This window comes from Antechinus flavipes, chromosome 5, assembly GCF_016432865.1.
Source record: "Antechinus flavipes isolate AdamAnt ecotype Samford, QLD, Australia chromosome 5, AdamAnt_v2, whole genome shotgun sequence".
Classification (NCBI taxonomy): Eukaryota; Metazoa; Chordata; class Mammalia; order Dasyuromorphia; family Dasyuridae; genus Antechinus; species Antechinus flavipes.
The window spans coordinates 9,916,175-9,929,834 of record NC_067402.1 but is presented as its reverse complement, the minus strand read 5'-3'; the positions used below and the strand labels follow the sequence as shown (position 1 = coordinate 9,929,834).

The following is a 13,660-nucleotide window of genomic DNA, read 5'->3' as shown; positions in this document are numbered from 1 at the left end:
TAGAGAATTAAGAGGAACACCAGACTCACACAGATCATAATGGTTAGGAACCCGAACCCAGGGCTTACTAACTCCAAGACAGGTCAGGGTTACCGTGCTGAACTTTACAAGGGGTTAAACCTCACACATTTACTAAATATGCAAAATTATGTTTGTTTGTTAGTTTTTCTTTAATTGCTCAGAATAATCCTCAAGAACATTTGCCTGGTGGAGTCAAGCCAGTTCATTTACAAAGATATGTGAGTGAGCTAAGATGTGTATTTATCATTTTTTTTTAATTTTGTCCTAAAAGGCACAATGTCACCAATTGGAAGGGAAAGCCATGCCATGAAAAGGGAGTCAGCTCCTCACACAGGCACGATGATACCCCATTCTCAGAGGTGAGTGATGGTTCAACTGTTTTTTGCCATCAGTGTCACCAAGAAGATAAAGATGCCATCTGTCATTTCTTTATACTTCTTGTTGATGCATACTTATTTCAGTTATGTGTGACTTTTTAAACTCCCTTTGGGAGTTTTCTTAGCAAAGATACAAGAAGGGTTTGCCATTCCCTTCTCTAGGACATTTTACAGATGAGGAAACTGAGGCAAATACTATTTATTCACTTGTTTCCATTGATTAAATGTAATGTAAGGCAGAAAAGCAAAAAAGGAAGAGGATAAGCCTTGTTGTCTCCTTCTGTCCAAGTTGCTAAGCTTCTCAGTACCCCCTCATAATTGTTTAATATATAGTTGAATTATAGATGGGCTGCTACTCTGCATTGGAGAGGATTTTTATTTCAGGAGTTTTTTATTCAGATAAAGTCATAGATCCAACCCTTCTGCCCTCCTACAAAATGCATATAAATATATAAAGCATTCTTGCTCTAAGTATGAATATTGGAAAAAGGAAAACAGGAATGAGAGAACCTTGAACTCAGAAAGGAAAAGGAAAGAAAGAAAGATATAATAATTCTATCCATGGAAAGATCATATAGGCCCTTGATCAGCTCACTTGCCCCAAAGTGCTCTGGGGTGAGGACACAGACTAAAAACAAATAGTTAATTGCCTTCCTTTCTGTTTTATTTCATTTGTTCTGTCTTCCCAACATTACTTAGTTGTACAAACTCTTGCATATTATTAAAATGTTAAATGTTATTTTAAAGTCAATTTTACCTCAGCATGAATTTGAATCTCTATTGAGGTTTTTTTTTTTTTTTCTGCCCAGATTAATTCCTGCCTCAGTTTACATTCTGCTTCCAATTTGCACACGTGGGCGAATGGACTACCCACCTGAACGCTGCAAGGTACTCCACATCTCCCATGGGGGGGTCCAGGCCACCTGTCCAGGCAATATTCACATTATATCCCTCTCCAAGGCCACTTCCAACCTGGGAAAAGGAAAAACGCCACACTGGGTCACAGGGTGGGGGCACGGGAAGTAAGCGGAAAGAGCACCAAACAAACCCAGGCGAGCTTTTGAAACAAACATCAAACAACCCATCAAATTGGCGGCCCCCGCTTGAAAAGTCATGTTCTGGGTTCTACCACTTGTTCCTGGTCAGACCACGGTCTCCTGGGAGAGCTCAGTAATCTCATGTAATTTAAAGCACTGGCAAAGGACTAGAAAATTAGGGGTAATCACGCCATGCAATTATGTGCAAGATACAAATAAAAACGGGACTCTGAAGAAAATAAACTTAACCTCATTTGGGGCTCCACTCCCGGGGAAGAAGTTGCCTTCATCATAGCGATGGAGGGAAATGTACAGGATGCTGGGGTCAGCGTAAAAAGCCTGCTGGGTACCGTTCCCATGGTGGACATCCTAGAGGGAGCAAACAGATGCAGTCTTGTCCCGCTCGCTGTGGAGACAGTTTCTGATGCCTGCTCCCCCTCCCTCCAGCCCCAACCCCACACTCCTTCGCTTTTTCTTTCTTCCTTCCCTGACTGAATCCTTCTTCTTTTTTTTTTTTCTTTCTGCTTCCACTGCCACCCCCTCAACTTCCTGGACTTTTGGGCAAATTACTCTTTAATGCACTCATTTTTTAAACTGGCTTCTAAAAATCAGGAAACCACAGCAAGCATGCCCTAGAGACTTCAGATGAGCAGTCATTGAGAAATCCCAGTCCTTTTGTACAATTAGATATTTATACACCGGCCCTTTGTAGTCCTTGCCCCAGTGATGGAATCTAGCATCCTGTTTTATGGGGGGAGTTTATGACTTATTAACTGCCAACAGTTCATAACCCCTCTGGCTTAATTAACCGGCCTCATTGGCCTCCGAAGAAAGACGAATGTTGGAGCTGCAAACTCACATTCTGCAGAAGGAGCTAGGCTTGGAGAGCCTTTCCCACTCTTCTTGACAGAGCACTGAGCCTGAATGGATTCCCTGATTTGCCAAGTTCCACCGCCGAGGTCAAAGGCTCTGCAACCAGCTGAGTAAATTGGCCTTCTTGAAGCGTTCAGTTCAGTGAGCAGTCCCTCAGCAGTTAGATTCACTTCAAAAGAGATGCCAGATGCAGAAAGGACTTCATACTTCATGTTCGTAAAATCGTGACGGCAAGGGTTGAAGACCCAGAAGCATGAGCTCATTAGCGATTAACTCAGTTGGCCCAAAGCAGGCAGAGAGCACGGGGGGATTCACACACATCGGGGAGAGAGCTTAGGCCATCTACAGAAATCCAACATTATATGATTGCCTTAAAAGTCTTGACCTATCTCCTAGCCTCCAACTCCCACCAGAAAAGAAAAAAAAAAAAAAGAAAAAAGAAAGTTGTTTTTTTAATACTTTGCCATTAGCCACATAATGGAAGAAAAGACATACCGGGCACTTGAGGCATCTGTAGATAATTCAAAGTTTTCAACCCCCCTTTCTTTCCTCCGATTGTTTCATTTTAGAGCACAAAGTTCCATGCATGTGGGAATTATAAAGGGAAAGGGAGGAATCTGTTGTGTGGAGGCGAAGAAAAATCAACAGTTGTTTGGTCAACTTCTGTCCTAGAAGGCTGTAAGGGCTGGAAAAAGATCATGGAGAGACTGAGCCCTCATTTTTTCATACCTAAAACATTCTGGCTACTTTGGGGGTGGGGGTTAGTTAACTAGGCTATGCCTTTGTGGGCAATGGATGTGCTGGCACTGGGGAAGTTTCTCACTCTGGTATAATAAAGCACTAGGGAGAAATCAAAGGAAAAGAATCTCTCTCTCTTTCTCTGTCTCTCTCTCTCTCTCTCTCTCTCTCTCTCTCTCTCTTTCTGTGTGTGTGTGTGTGTGTGTGTGTGTGTGTGTGTGTGTTTTCTAGGTTTCTCTCTGTCTATTCTCTGTCTCTGTGACTCTGTCTGTGTCTGCCTTCTTTCTATCTCTGCATGTGCCTCTCTGTTTCTGTTTCTTTCTCTGTCTCTTTCCTTTCCATATCTCGGTCTCTCCCTGACTCTGTGTGTCTTGCTCTGTCTGTCTCTGTCTCTCTCCATCTGTCTCATTTATCTCTGTCTCTGTCTCTGAATGTCTCTCTCTCTTTCTCTCTCTCTCTCTCTCTCTCTCTCTCTCTCTCTCTCTCTCTCTCTCTCTCTCTCTCTCTCTCCGTCTTTATGATCACTATTTTACAGCTAAGGAAAATGAGACAAGTACAGGTTAAGGTAAATTTCATAGCTGATAAATGTCTAAGGTAAGATCTTGAGATTCAGGTCTTTCTGACTCCAGGTCCGGAGTATATTCTATATATTCATTCTATATATTCTCTCTCTGTCTCTGTCTCTGTCTCTGTCTCTCTCTCTCTCTCTCTCTCTCTCTGTCTCTGTCTCTCTCTCTCTCTCACACACACACACACACACGTACACACACACACATTCTGTCTCTCTCTCTGTAGAGAGAGAGAGATACCTACATATCTCTATATCTCTATTTCTATCTATATCTAACTCTATCTATTTATCTATCATCTATCTATATCGTGGCAAGGCAATTGGGATTAAGTGACTTGCCTAGGGTCATGCAGCTAGTAAGTGTTAAATGACTGAGACAGATTTGAACTCAGGTTCACCTGACTCCAGAGTGATGCTCTATCCACTGTCATATAGTTGCCTCTATCTTTAATGAGACAAATATCTATCATGTTGTGTCTGTCTTCTGCATTGGTAGAGAAAGTACAGTCATGAGAACAAGGAGTATAGAAAATGTGGATAGATAAAATAATTCAACAAACTTTTTCAAGGACCTTATAATTGCTTGGCACTTCACTAAACTTTAGAGATGCAAAGACAGAAAGAAAATACTCCCTGCCCTTAAGGAACTTCCAATCTATGCAGTAAAGCACAATGCTCAAACACAGCTATTCAATATTTTAACTTTTATAAAATGATTTATGAGCAACATATCCTTTGAGCTTTCCAACAATCTTTAGCTGTAGATGCAGGGATCATTATTATGTTTACTTTATAGCTGCTCAGAGAGGACCAACTGATCAATCCAAAGGGAGAAAGCTCTGATCTCTGCAATGCCGAATCTGCCACTTTCTCTACCACAGTGTGAATGGAAGCAGGTTTATATTTCTTAAGTCTTTTGGTTATATTATTTCAATTCCTCCTTTTATCAATTCCATCAGTAAGGCATGAGCTAGACACATCCTAAAGTCACTATATTTCAGGTTAGGAAATTAATACGATGGTTCGGAATCATACATTGGGGAAAAAAATACTAGGTCCACATGAGATAGCTTAGAGTAAAAAATGAACTCAGACATTCACTCCTGTGTCACTTCAATCAATTCCTTTGACTTCGCCAGATCTGTTTGTCCTGTAAAATGGGAACTTTGGAGTAGAGATTGTCTAATAGACTTTCATGTCCCTCGTGGATTAAACTCTTTCATCCTCTGTTCCTTTGATGAGTTACCGGCAAAGCCAATCTCAAAGCCAGGCCCCTAATGATTAGGAAGGCCCTGCTATTTTTGTACCCTACACCCATGTCTTCCTCCATTCACCTCAGAGAAAAATCAGACCTGAGTACATGTACCCAACATTGCCCAAGGCATGGGATTCGAAAGTATCATCTCATTGGTTTTGTACCAGGTCTTCAAAATCATGTTTGGAGTTTTAATCTAATATTTAAAAATTATTTAAATTAAAAAAATTTTAATTTTTTTATTTAAAAAAATATTATTTAAATTATTTATTTAAGAAATGTTGAGGTATCCCATCACAAGATTCCACCGATACGTGGGTGCACTCCTGCATATGATCTGAGAAGGAAAGAGAGAAAGGACCAGAAAACTGTCAACCTTAGTCTCAAGGACCTAGGAATCTGTGGAAAGAATGTGTTTGGGAATTTGGTTGCTTTTTATGCTTTTTTTCCCTAGAAATCTTGGGAAAAAACAAGCCAAATAATGGAGATTCTCTTTGTATTCTTCTAATGCAGTGACACTGTGACTCAGAGTTGTAGGAAAAATTTTGTTTCAGCTTCAAATTCATCCAGATTTTATTAATTAAATGTTAACATGGCTTTTTAAAAGAAAAAGCACAGAGAAAAATATGTCTCTTTTTAAGAGCTCTATTTAAAATGAGAATTCCTGGATTGTGTCTCTGTTCTGTTAAAAAACAGTAACCACAATAATAAGCATGACTGCAACAAAAACAACTACTACTAGAAATACTGCTAGTACTAGGACTACAACTGCTGCTGCTGCTGCTACAACTACTACTACCAGTGCTATTAATACTCTTACTTGTATGACCCCAAGTAAGTCACTAATTCTTTCCAAGACAGTTTCCTCAATGACTTAGATGGTAGGATGTGTATTGTGGTCTAGCAGAAAATGGACTAGCTTTGGTTTCAGAGGACCTGGGTTCAAAATCTGCTATTAGCTATGTGATCTCAGGCAAGTTAGTTCAACATTATGTGACCTCAATTTACTTATCTGTAAACTATAAGAGAATCAGACTAGATGTTAGCTATCTCTCCCAAACTGAAATGTATATTATTCCCCCTTGGAGGCATTTGCTTATTTCCATCTTTTGATGTGAAAAAAGATATTCTATTAGTTCAGCTTAATCTAATACTTTTTTCAGTAGAAGGTGAAATCTTTGAAGGCAGGAACTACTTTTATAAATATCACTGCATCCTTATTACCCCACAAAGTACTCAGAAAACAATGATATTTCCTGTGGAGTATCACCCATATGTTCACAATAAATGTCTTTCTCCTCTGGACTGATGTCTAAAGATTCAAATGAATCCAGTAAATAATAATTTGATTCTGTTCAGATATCCTCAGACTATGTAGGAACTAAGAAGAAACTCCAAAGGATGTTTTTTCTATGAGTAACAGCCCATCAAAATAACATGCAGTGCAATGAAATGGCCATCAAAGAGGAGAGAATTATGGAACAAGAAGAGATCATCAGAACTGTTTTGCTGTTGTTTTCCCATATTCCACCCCCCACACACATTTTTATAGTAACAAAGAATTGTAAACAAACCCTCAATTGGAGAATGAATGGACAAGTTGTAATAAAGGAAAGTAATAATAATAATTTTGCTTTAAATGATGATAATAATGAATCCATTTAAGAATGGAAGACCTTTTAAAACTTATGCAAAGTGCTTTAGTCATGCTTACATGTTGCTCTACTTATGGAATCAATATTTTGAATCCATGCAAGACTTTAATTTATCTCTATTACTTTTTAGCCTCTCAAATTCAGTGCCAAATTCTATTATCTAGATCTAGATAGAGATATTTTTGAATCTGGACCACTACCATCGCTATCCACAATAATATCATTAGGAGCTATATAGCAGCTGCTATATGCAAGATATTCTGCTAAGGGCTTTATAAACCTAATGCTATTTGATTCTTACACACACACACACACACACACACACACACACACACACACACACACAGAACAGCAACAGCAACAAAAAATCTAAAAGGTAGATGACATTATGATCACTGTTTTACAGCTAAAGAAATTGAAATAAAAAGAAGTTAAGGGAAATTTCGTAGCTGATAAATGTCTAAGATAAGATCTTGAGATTCAGGTCTTTCTGACTCTAGGTCCAGAGGTCTATCCATTCTACCACTTCTAGTTCATTTCCCACATCAATTCTGTGTTATTTGGCTATTTTATAATCACACCATCTCTGATTTCATTTAAAATAATGGAATCATAGATAATACAATATTATTTTTTTTAAAAGATGATCCCTAGGATATACTGCACTGAAAACCATACAATCTATTCCAATTCCAACGAACTGTAACATTGTATAGTCCACCTCTCTCCATCTCATATGCAAAGATAGCATGCTAGATTTCATGAAAAGTTTATGGTACTTAGGCAAGCTAAAGTCTCAATATTCTCCTGATCTACTAAAGGACCAATCCTGTGCCGAAGAGAAATGATTTGTGTGGCTTGTTCTTAATGAAACCATGCTGTCTTCCTGATGGGGCAATAATCATGACTTCTTTTCCCAGCTCTTGGAAAGCCATTCATTCAGTAAAATATTCTAAAAGTTTGACTGGAATTAAAGTCGCACTTTTTTAACCTATAATATGCAGGTGCTACTGTCTTCCTATTTTTGAAAATCAGACCATTTTCTATTTGGCATACCCACGGCCCCTCTCTTATTCATTCTCAATGGGTCATCAAGTTTCTGAAAATGACTTAAGAATCACTTTAGCCAGTTTTTTGTGATGATTTCTGGGCGGTCATCCTTCCTCTTTTTTCCAGATTTCCTCTTCCTCACTGAGTATTGACATCCATAAGGACCAATAGGAAATGTTACCTTTTTGAAAATGATAATTGACTAAGACGTCCTATGTTTATCTTTTTCATGAGTCTCTGCTATTCTCACTACTCTGATCATCACTCGATGCCTTACTGGTGAGAGGTGAATTCAGGCATGTACCTTCTGACTTTTATCTTGTATCATTATTCATAGTCTTTAGTCGACATCTTCTTAGCTTCGGAATACCTAATGGTGGCTGAGGCATGTAGCCTTCCCAGTATAACATCTGGACAGTCTTTGGAAAGGGAGAAAGGGGATCACATGATTTCTTCATAAGTCCTTTCTGAGTTGGTCTCAGGAACTCTGTAATGGATGTTCAGGTTGATCCTGGCTGGTTGGCTATCATCTGAGGATGGTCAGGAGTTCTACTGAGCTGTAGCTCCATATATTCTTCTGAGGAAATGCTATTGAATCAATATTTTTTCCTATTCCAAATTGTATTATGGTGAGACTTCCCTCCTTCAATGTCCCCATGAGAGATAAGGAGAAATGAGATAACACATATGGAAATTAAAGTATGGGGTAAAAGCAAAGAATTACTTTGGGTCTCCTGAATCATATAGTATATTTCTCATTTATGATACTTGTTAACTTTTAGGTTGTGTGTGTGTGTGTGTATACACATATATATGCATATATATGTATATATATATATACATATATATAACACACACACACACACACACACATATATATATATATATTTAAAAGTGAAGCAATTTTACTATGTCCAATGAGTTAAAGAAACTTGTAAGTATCAAAAACTGGAACAGGGAAGGCAGCTGGTCCATTACCAAGGATTTCTCCAGTTTGGTAATTTAACATTCTTAGCTGGAGCTTATCTTTAGAGCTGCCTAGACTTATTATTTTTGCAAGTATTTTATCTTGAGAAATTTAGGTGCTATGGGGTAAGTGTCTTCATAGCCAAGGCACAAGCTAGACCTAATAAAAATCACTAGATGTGATAGAAGGTAACATCCTTTGGATGCCCACGGGAATGACAAAGTATTGGAGTGAGCAAGATGACCCAGTGGGAAATGACTAACAAGGGCTGTGCAATCACTGCCATGAAGAAACAGAAATCTAACTTCTATTCTTGAACTGGACATATACTGGATTATGATGATTTATGCCATTGAGAGATATATGTGTGTGTGAGTTATATACATATATATTTATGTGTGTATATTCACATATGCACATAGTATATCTTTCTACATATATGTATTTAAATCTGGGAAAGTGTGATTTATTTAAAGTCAGAAAATCTGAGTTAAAATCCTTGCTCTCCATGTACTACCACTGTGATCTTGGGGGAGTCATTTAAGCTCTATGTAACTCAGTTTCCTCACTTGTAAAATGGGAAGGTTGGATAGGATGTCTGCATTCCCTTCTACTTCTAGCATTAAAAAATGTGAAATGTGAAGATGAAGGTAAAAAATTATCTCTGATGAGCCATCCTTGTTAAAGCAACATTTGGAGAAGAATAAAGAAGAAACTAAAGATATGATGTTTTGAGAATGAAAAGGGGGAGATGGGAACCTTAATGAATATGAATATGAAATCTTGGATTTCTAGAAGGAATATTCATTTTCTGATTTCCCATAGCTACTAGCCAGATGCACATGGATCGGTAAAGGACTGAGATGAAGAATATTCAGATAAATAAGGGATTTTTTCTTGACTGAGAAAGAAAAGAAATACATTTATTAAATTAGATGAATCAATATATCAAAATGATAGACTATATCCAAATGGTAAAGTATAAGGGATTGAAAGGAAGGCCCCACAATCTGGGTCATTTTTTTTTCCTGGATCTTAAGCATATAGTAGAATAGGTAGTTGGAAAGAATGAAAAACACAAAAATAACAATCAAAAAACCCCTCCAAATTTCAATTGAAAAAAATGCTTCAAAATTAAAGAGATGACAAAGCCAACCTTGGGTTTGAGAATCCTGTGGGGGCCCATGTCATCTAGTGACAGAATGCTACAAAGTTTGTTTGGCAATGGAGGCACTGGCAGAGTCATTCTTTTTCACTACCCATTCTCTTACCTCCCCCCAATACCCCTGGGCAACCACTAGCCAAACCACACTCTTTTATAATATTTATGTTCATCTTCTGAAAATTATTCCTCAATTATAAAGCCAAAGATGGTGGCCAATCACTGATGAGCTCATAGGACATTATTTTCCATGTTTCTAATGCCTGACTCAAGGTGCATTTGGGAGGAATGGGGAAGGAAGAGATAAGGCTGAGTTCCCTAATTTAAATGCAAAATGCCAAGGCCAACAGGAGGAACTCAGCTTCTCAGAATTTAGAAGTGATAGAATACAGACATTCTAAACAGCAATCAACTAGAAAGAGTAATGGAGAGCTTAGAGAATTTGGGTTTGTTGAATCTCAAGACAAAGTCTGAGAGATCATTTATGCTCCCATACACTCTATGGCTCTTGCCACAATGCCCACTATAGCCAAACCCAAATGGTATCCTTGTAGGCTCTCACACATGATGTTCCATCTCACATCTCTGACTTTGAATTGACTGAACCTCATGGCTAGAATGTGCCTTGAAGACACAGAAATCATGTCTCACTTTTTCCTTGAAAGATTTTCCTTATTGTTCCAGTGGCCCCCTCAAAAAAACCTATCTTGCATTTATTTTGTAAAACTCTGTGCTTACTTCTGTATATTCTGTCTTCCCCAATGGCATATAAGATGCCAAAAGAGAGAGATTGTCCATAGCTTGGGATGTTAGGACAGAAACGAAGATCATGACACAAGTGTGAGTCAGTCTCACGAAGTGAATAAGCTGTGATTAAAAACAAAACTCAAAAAAACCTAGGAAGATGAATTGCAGAAATAGCTTATCACCACTCACTTCCATCTAATCATCTTATAGATTCTAGAGTTGGAAGAGACCTTAGCCATTATCAAGAGTGCCAAAGGTAAGTGGAATCTTCTAGGAAAAGAATTGAACAAACTTTATAGATCATAGAAATTAATTTTGTCTGAACCACTATCACATTCTGATTTTCTCCATGGTCTTGAGAAGGATCAGAATCAGAATTCAGGTTCCCACTAAAGCTGAAAAATGGAAGTATCTCCCTCTGAAAGTATGGAGCCTATGAGCAAGCTAATACTATTCAAGGAAAAGATATATCTCTCAGCTAATGTCTTGTTAAGGTTGAAAGAGCAAGGTTTCTTCTGGGTTGAATAACTGGCACCTTTTTTATTCCTTGCAAACTTGTAGAATAGATCTGTCAGCCAAGGAGAAGGGATGTCTCCAGGACACGTGGCACTTTCAAAATTCCTCCCCAGCAGCTGGAAGAAACAGATTGTTCCCTCAAAATAGCCCCTGCAGCTGCACTGTTTAGGATAACGCCGGAGTGTATGTGGGCCAGCAGTCTCCAAGGCAGTTCATTTGAATACAACTTGGGGTATTTAGGCAGTCTGCAAAAGATACTTCCAATCTATGCCTGATGGGAAAATCATGTTCTCGGATGGGAATGAGGAAAAATTCAAGTTCTCTATAGGATTCCCACCAGAGCTCCTTGGTATATTCATTTTATAAATTGTATCAAATCTCTTTCCATCTTCCTCCTCCACCAGGACCATTTCTCCCCTTGCATTAACCAATAACTAAAATAAAGCAGGGGTGGGGAGGATCACAAATACGCCTCTTATGTATGAAAAACACAGTCATAAACTAAGTCAAGTTTAAATGAGTAGCTGTCAAGTTCAGCCTATATTTCAAGCTTTCTGCATCTGGATATCATGCATTCCTCTATCAAAGGCGCCTCTGAGCAATGATTGATTACGTCCGTCTTAAACGCGAAAAGATCTAGAAGGACTCTGCAAAATCCACTCTCCACTGCAGTCAAGAACTGCAAGATGTTCAAGTCTAACAAACAAGATCTGAGGATTTGGAATCGCTAGTCTTCCGAGTATTCTTCCGTCCTTTCTTATCATTTATATCACGTCTATATGTAGATGTATATAAAAACACATATATTTGTATATGTATATATGTGCTAAATGTGCTTATAGATTATATGTATATATATACATATATATGCACACACATGCACACATATATTTGCATACATACACATAAATAAATAAATATGTGTGTTTCTGCTATAGTGAGGCTGTGAGAGGGAAAGAAATTCCGTATAACCCCACATTCTAGCACATCGTTGAAACTTAATCTTTTAATAAAAACAGCCACCATGGCAACACAGCAATTATGTTGTATCTTTAAAAACTTCAACAAGTTTACTGTGTTTTTATTGAGTGAATGGGGGAGGGGGATAAAACTTGGAATTTTTTTTAATGTGCATGGGAAAACAAATACAAACTTCCTCATCTCGTTTTTTTTTTTTTTTTTTCCTTTTAATGGTATCACATGGCATTTGCCAACTGTTTTCATTAAAAGCGAGCTCTGGGCTGCAGTGGAGTAGAAGAATGTCAGTAAAATATCAATGAAAAAGTGAGCAGAATATGGTCTCGTTGACATTTTGTCGAACAGGTGAAGTATATTGTGTTTATTATGCATATGCATATTATATGTATGTATTATATGTGATATATACATACATACATATAGTTTAAAATTTGTCCTACCAAAGAACTGATATTTATTTTTCTTAATCTGCCTTTCTCTTAAATTATAATTATATACACATATTTTATGATAAATTTGTGGCTCTCAACACAACAAATTTATGTATTTCTTTACATGATGCTGTTTATTCATTCAGAGTTCCCTATCTTTTTTTCCATTTTTCTCTTCTTTCCTTCTCATCCTTTCCTTTCTTTTCCTCTTTTTTCCTTGTTTTTTTTTTCTTTCCTTCCTTCATCTCTTCTTCCTTTTCTCTTTTATTCTTTCTTGCTCACTATATTTCTTTCCTTATTTCTTTATTAATTTCTTTCCTTCTTATTTTTCTCATGTCTTTCTTTCCTTCTTTCTCTCTCATGTTTCCTTTAATCTTTTATTGTTCCTTTCTTTTGTTTCTTTTCCTTTTCATTCTGTTTTCTTTATTTTCTCTTTTGTTTCTCCTTTTTATTTTCTTTTAAAAACGGTTCATTTTTTTTTCCTTCCATTTATTTCTCTCTTTATTTGCTCTTTTTATCTTACACTTCCTTTTATATTTTCATTTGTCCTATTTTTCCCTTTTTTCTTTTATTCTTCCCTTTTTTGCTTTTTCCTATTCATTATTTCTCTTTTTTTTTCTTTCTTGGATTTTTTATTCTTTCTTTTTTCTTTTATCTTGAATTTTTTCCTTTGCATTCTTCTTTTCTCTATTATCTTTTTATTCCATTTTCTTATCTTCTTTGTTTTCTTTTCTTTTTTTTTCTTCTCTTCCTTTTTCTCTGTATCTCATTCTTTTTCCTTTTCCTTTTCTCTTTACTCCTCCCTGTTTTTCTACTTTCCCTTCAATTTCTCTCTCTCTCTCTCCCCTTTCTCCTTCTCTCCCTCTTCCCATCTTAATTCATTCTCTCTTTCAATTTCTGTTCTGTTTGCTTAACTGAACCAAAGTGCTAGATGGTAAGGCCATGACTTTCCAATAAGATTTAATTATGAGTGCAGATATGAACAAGATTTAGACTATTAAGCCGTGCACTTCAAAAAAACCCTTTAACATATTTTGTCTTTAAATCTTTTATCACCTGCAAAAATTAATTAAGTGCAGATGCCCTGGGTTAGGGTTTGATGCCAGGGTTCATTTCCTGTCTATGCTTTGTCAGACAACCTATTACACCTCTCTCCTGAACTGTCGGCCCAGCCGGCATGGGCCTCATAAATCACCCTCCCGCTCTCCTTGGGCCGGTGCACCGAGCTGGTCCTTTTTGGGGGAGGCAAAGCTCCAATCCCTTATTCATGCACACACTCTGG

The 13,660-nt window shown here is 37.5% G+C and overlaps 1 protein-coding gene across 3 annotated transcripts in view; it reads right to left on the bottom strand.

The window, feature by feature from the left end:
* The window catches only part of HDAC9 (histone deacetylase 9), an 867,097-nt gene that overhangs the window by 175,263 nt on the left and 678,174 nt on the right, over positions 1-13,660 (bottom strand). For all 3 annotated transcript variants that reach the window (XM_052000806.1, XM_052000813.1, XM_052000807.1), the window contains 2 exons: positions 1,685-1,804; positions 1,273-1,370 (listed from right to left, as the gene is read on the bottom strand). In XM_052000806.1, coding sequence (XP_051856766.1) covers positions 1,273-1,370; positions 1,685-1,804 — 218 coding nt within the window. The remainder of the gene's footprint in view (positions 1-1,272; positions 1,371-1,684; positions 1,805-13,660) is intronic.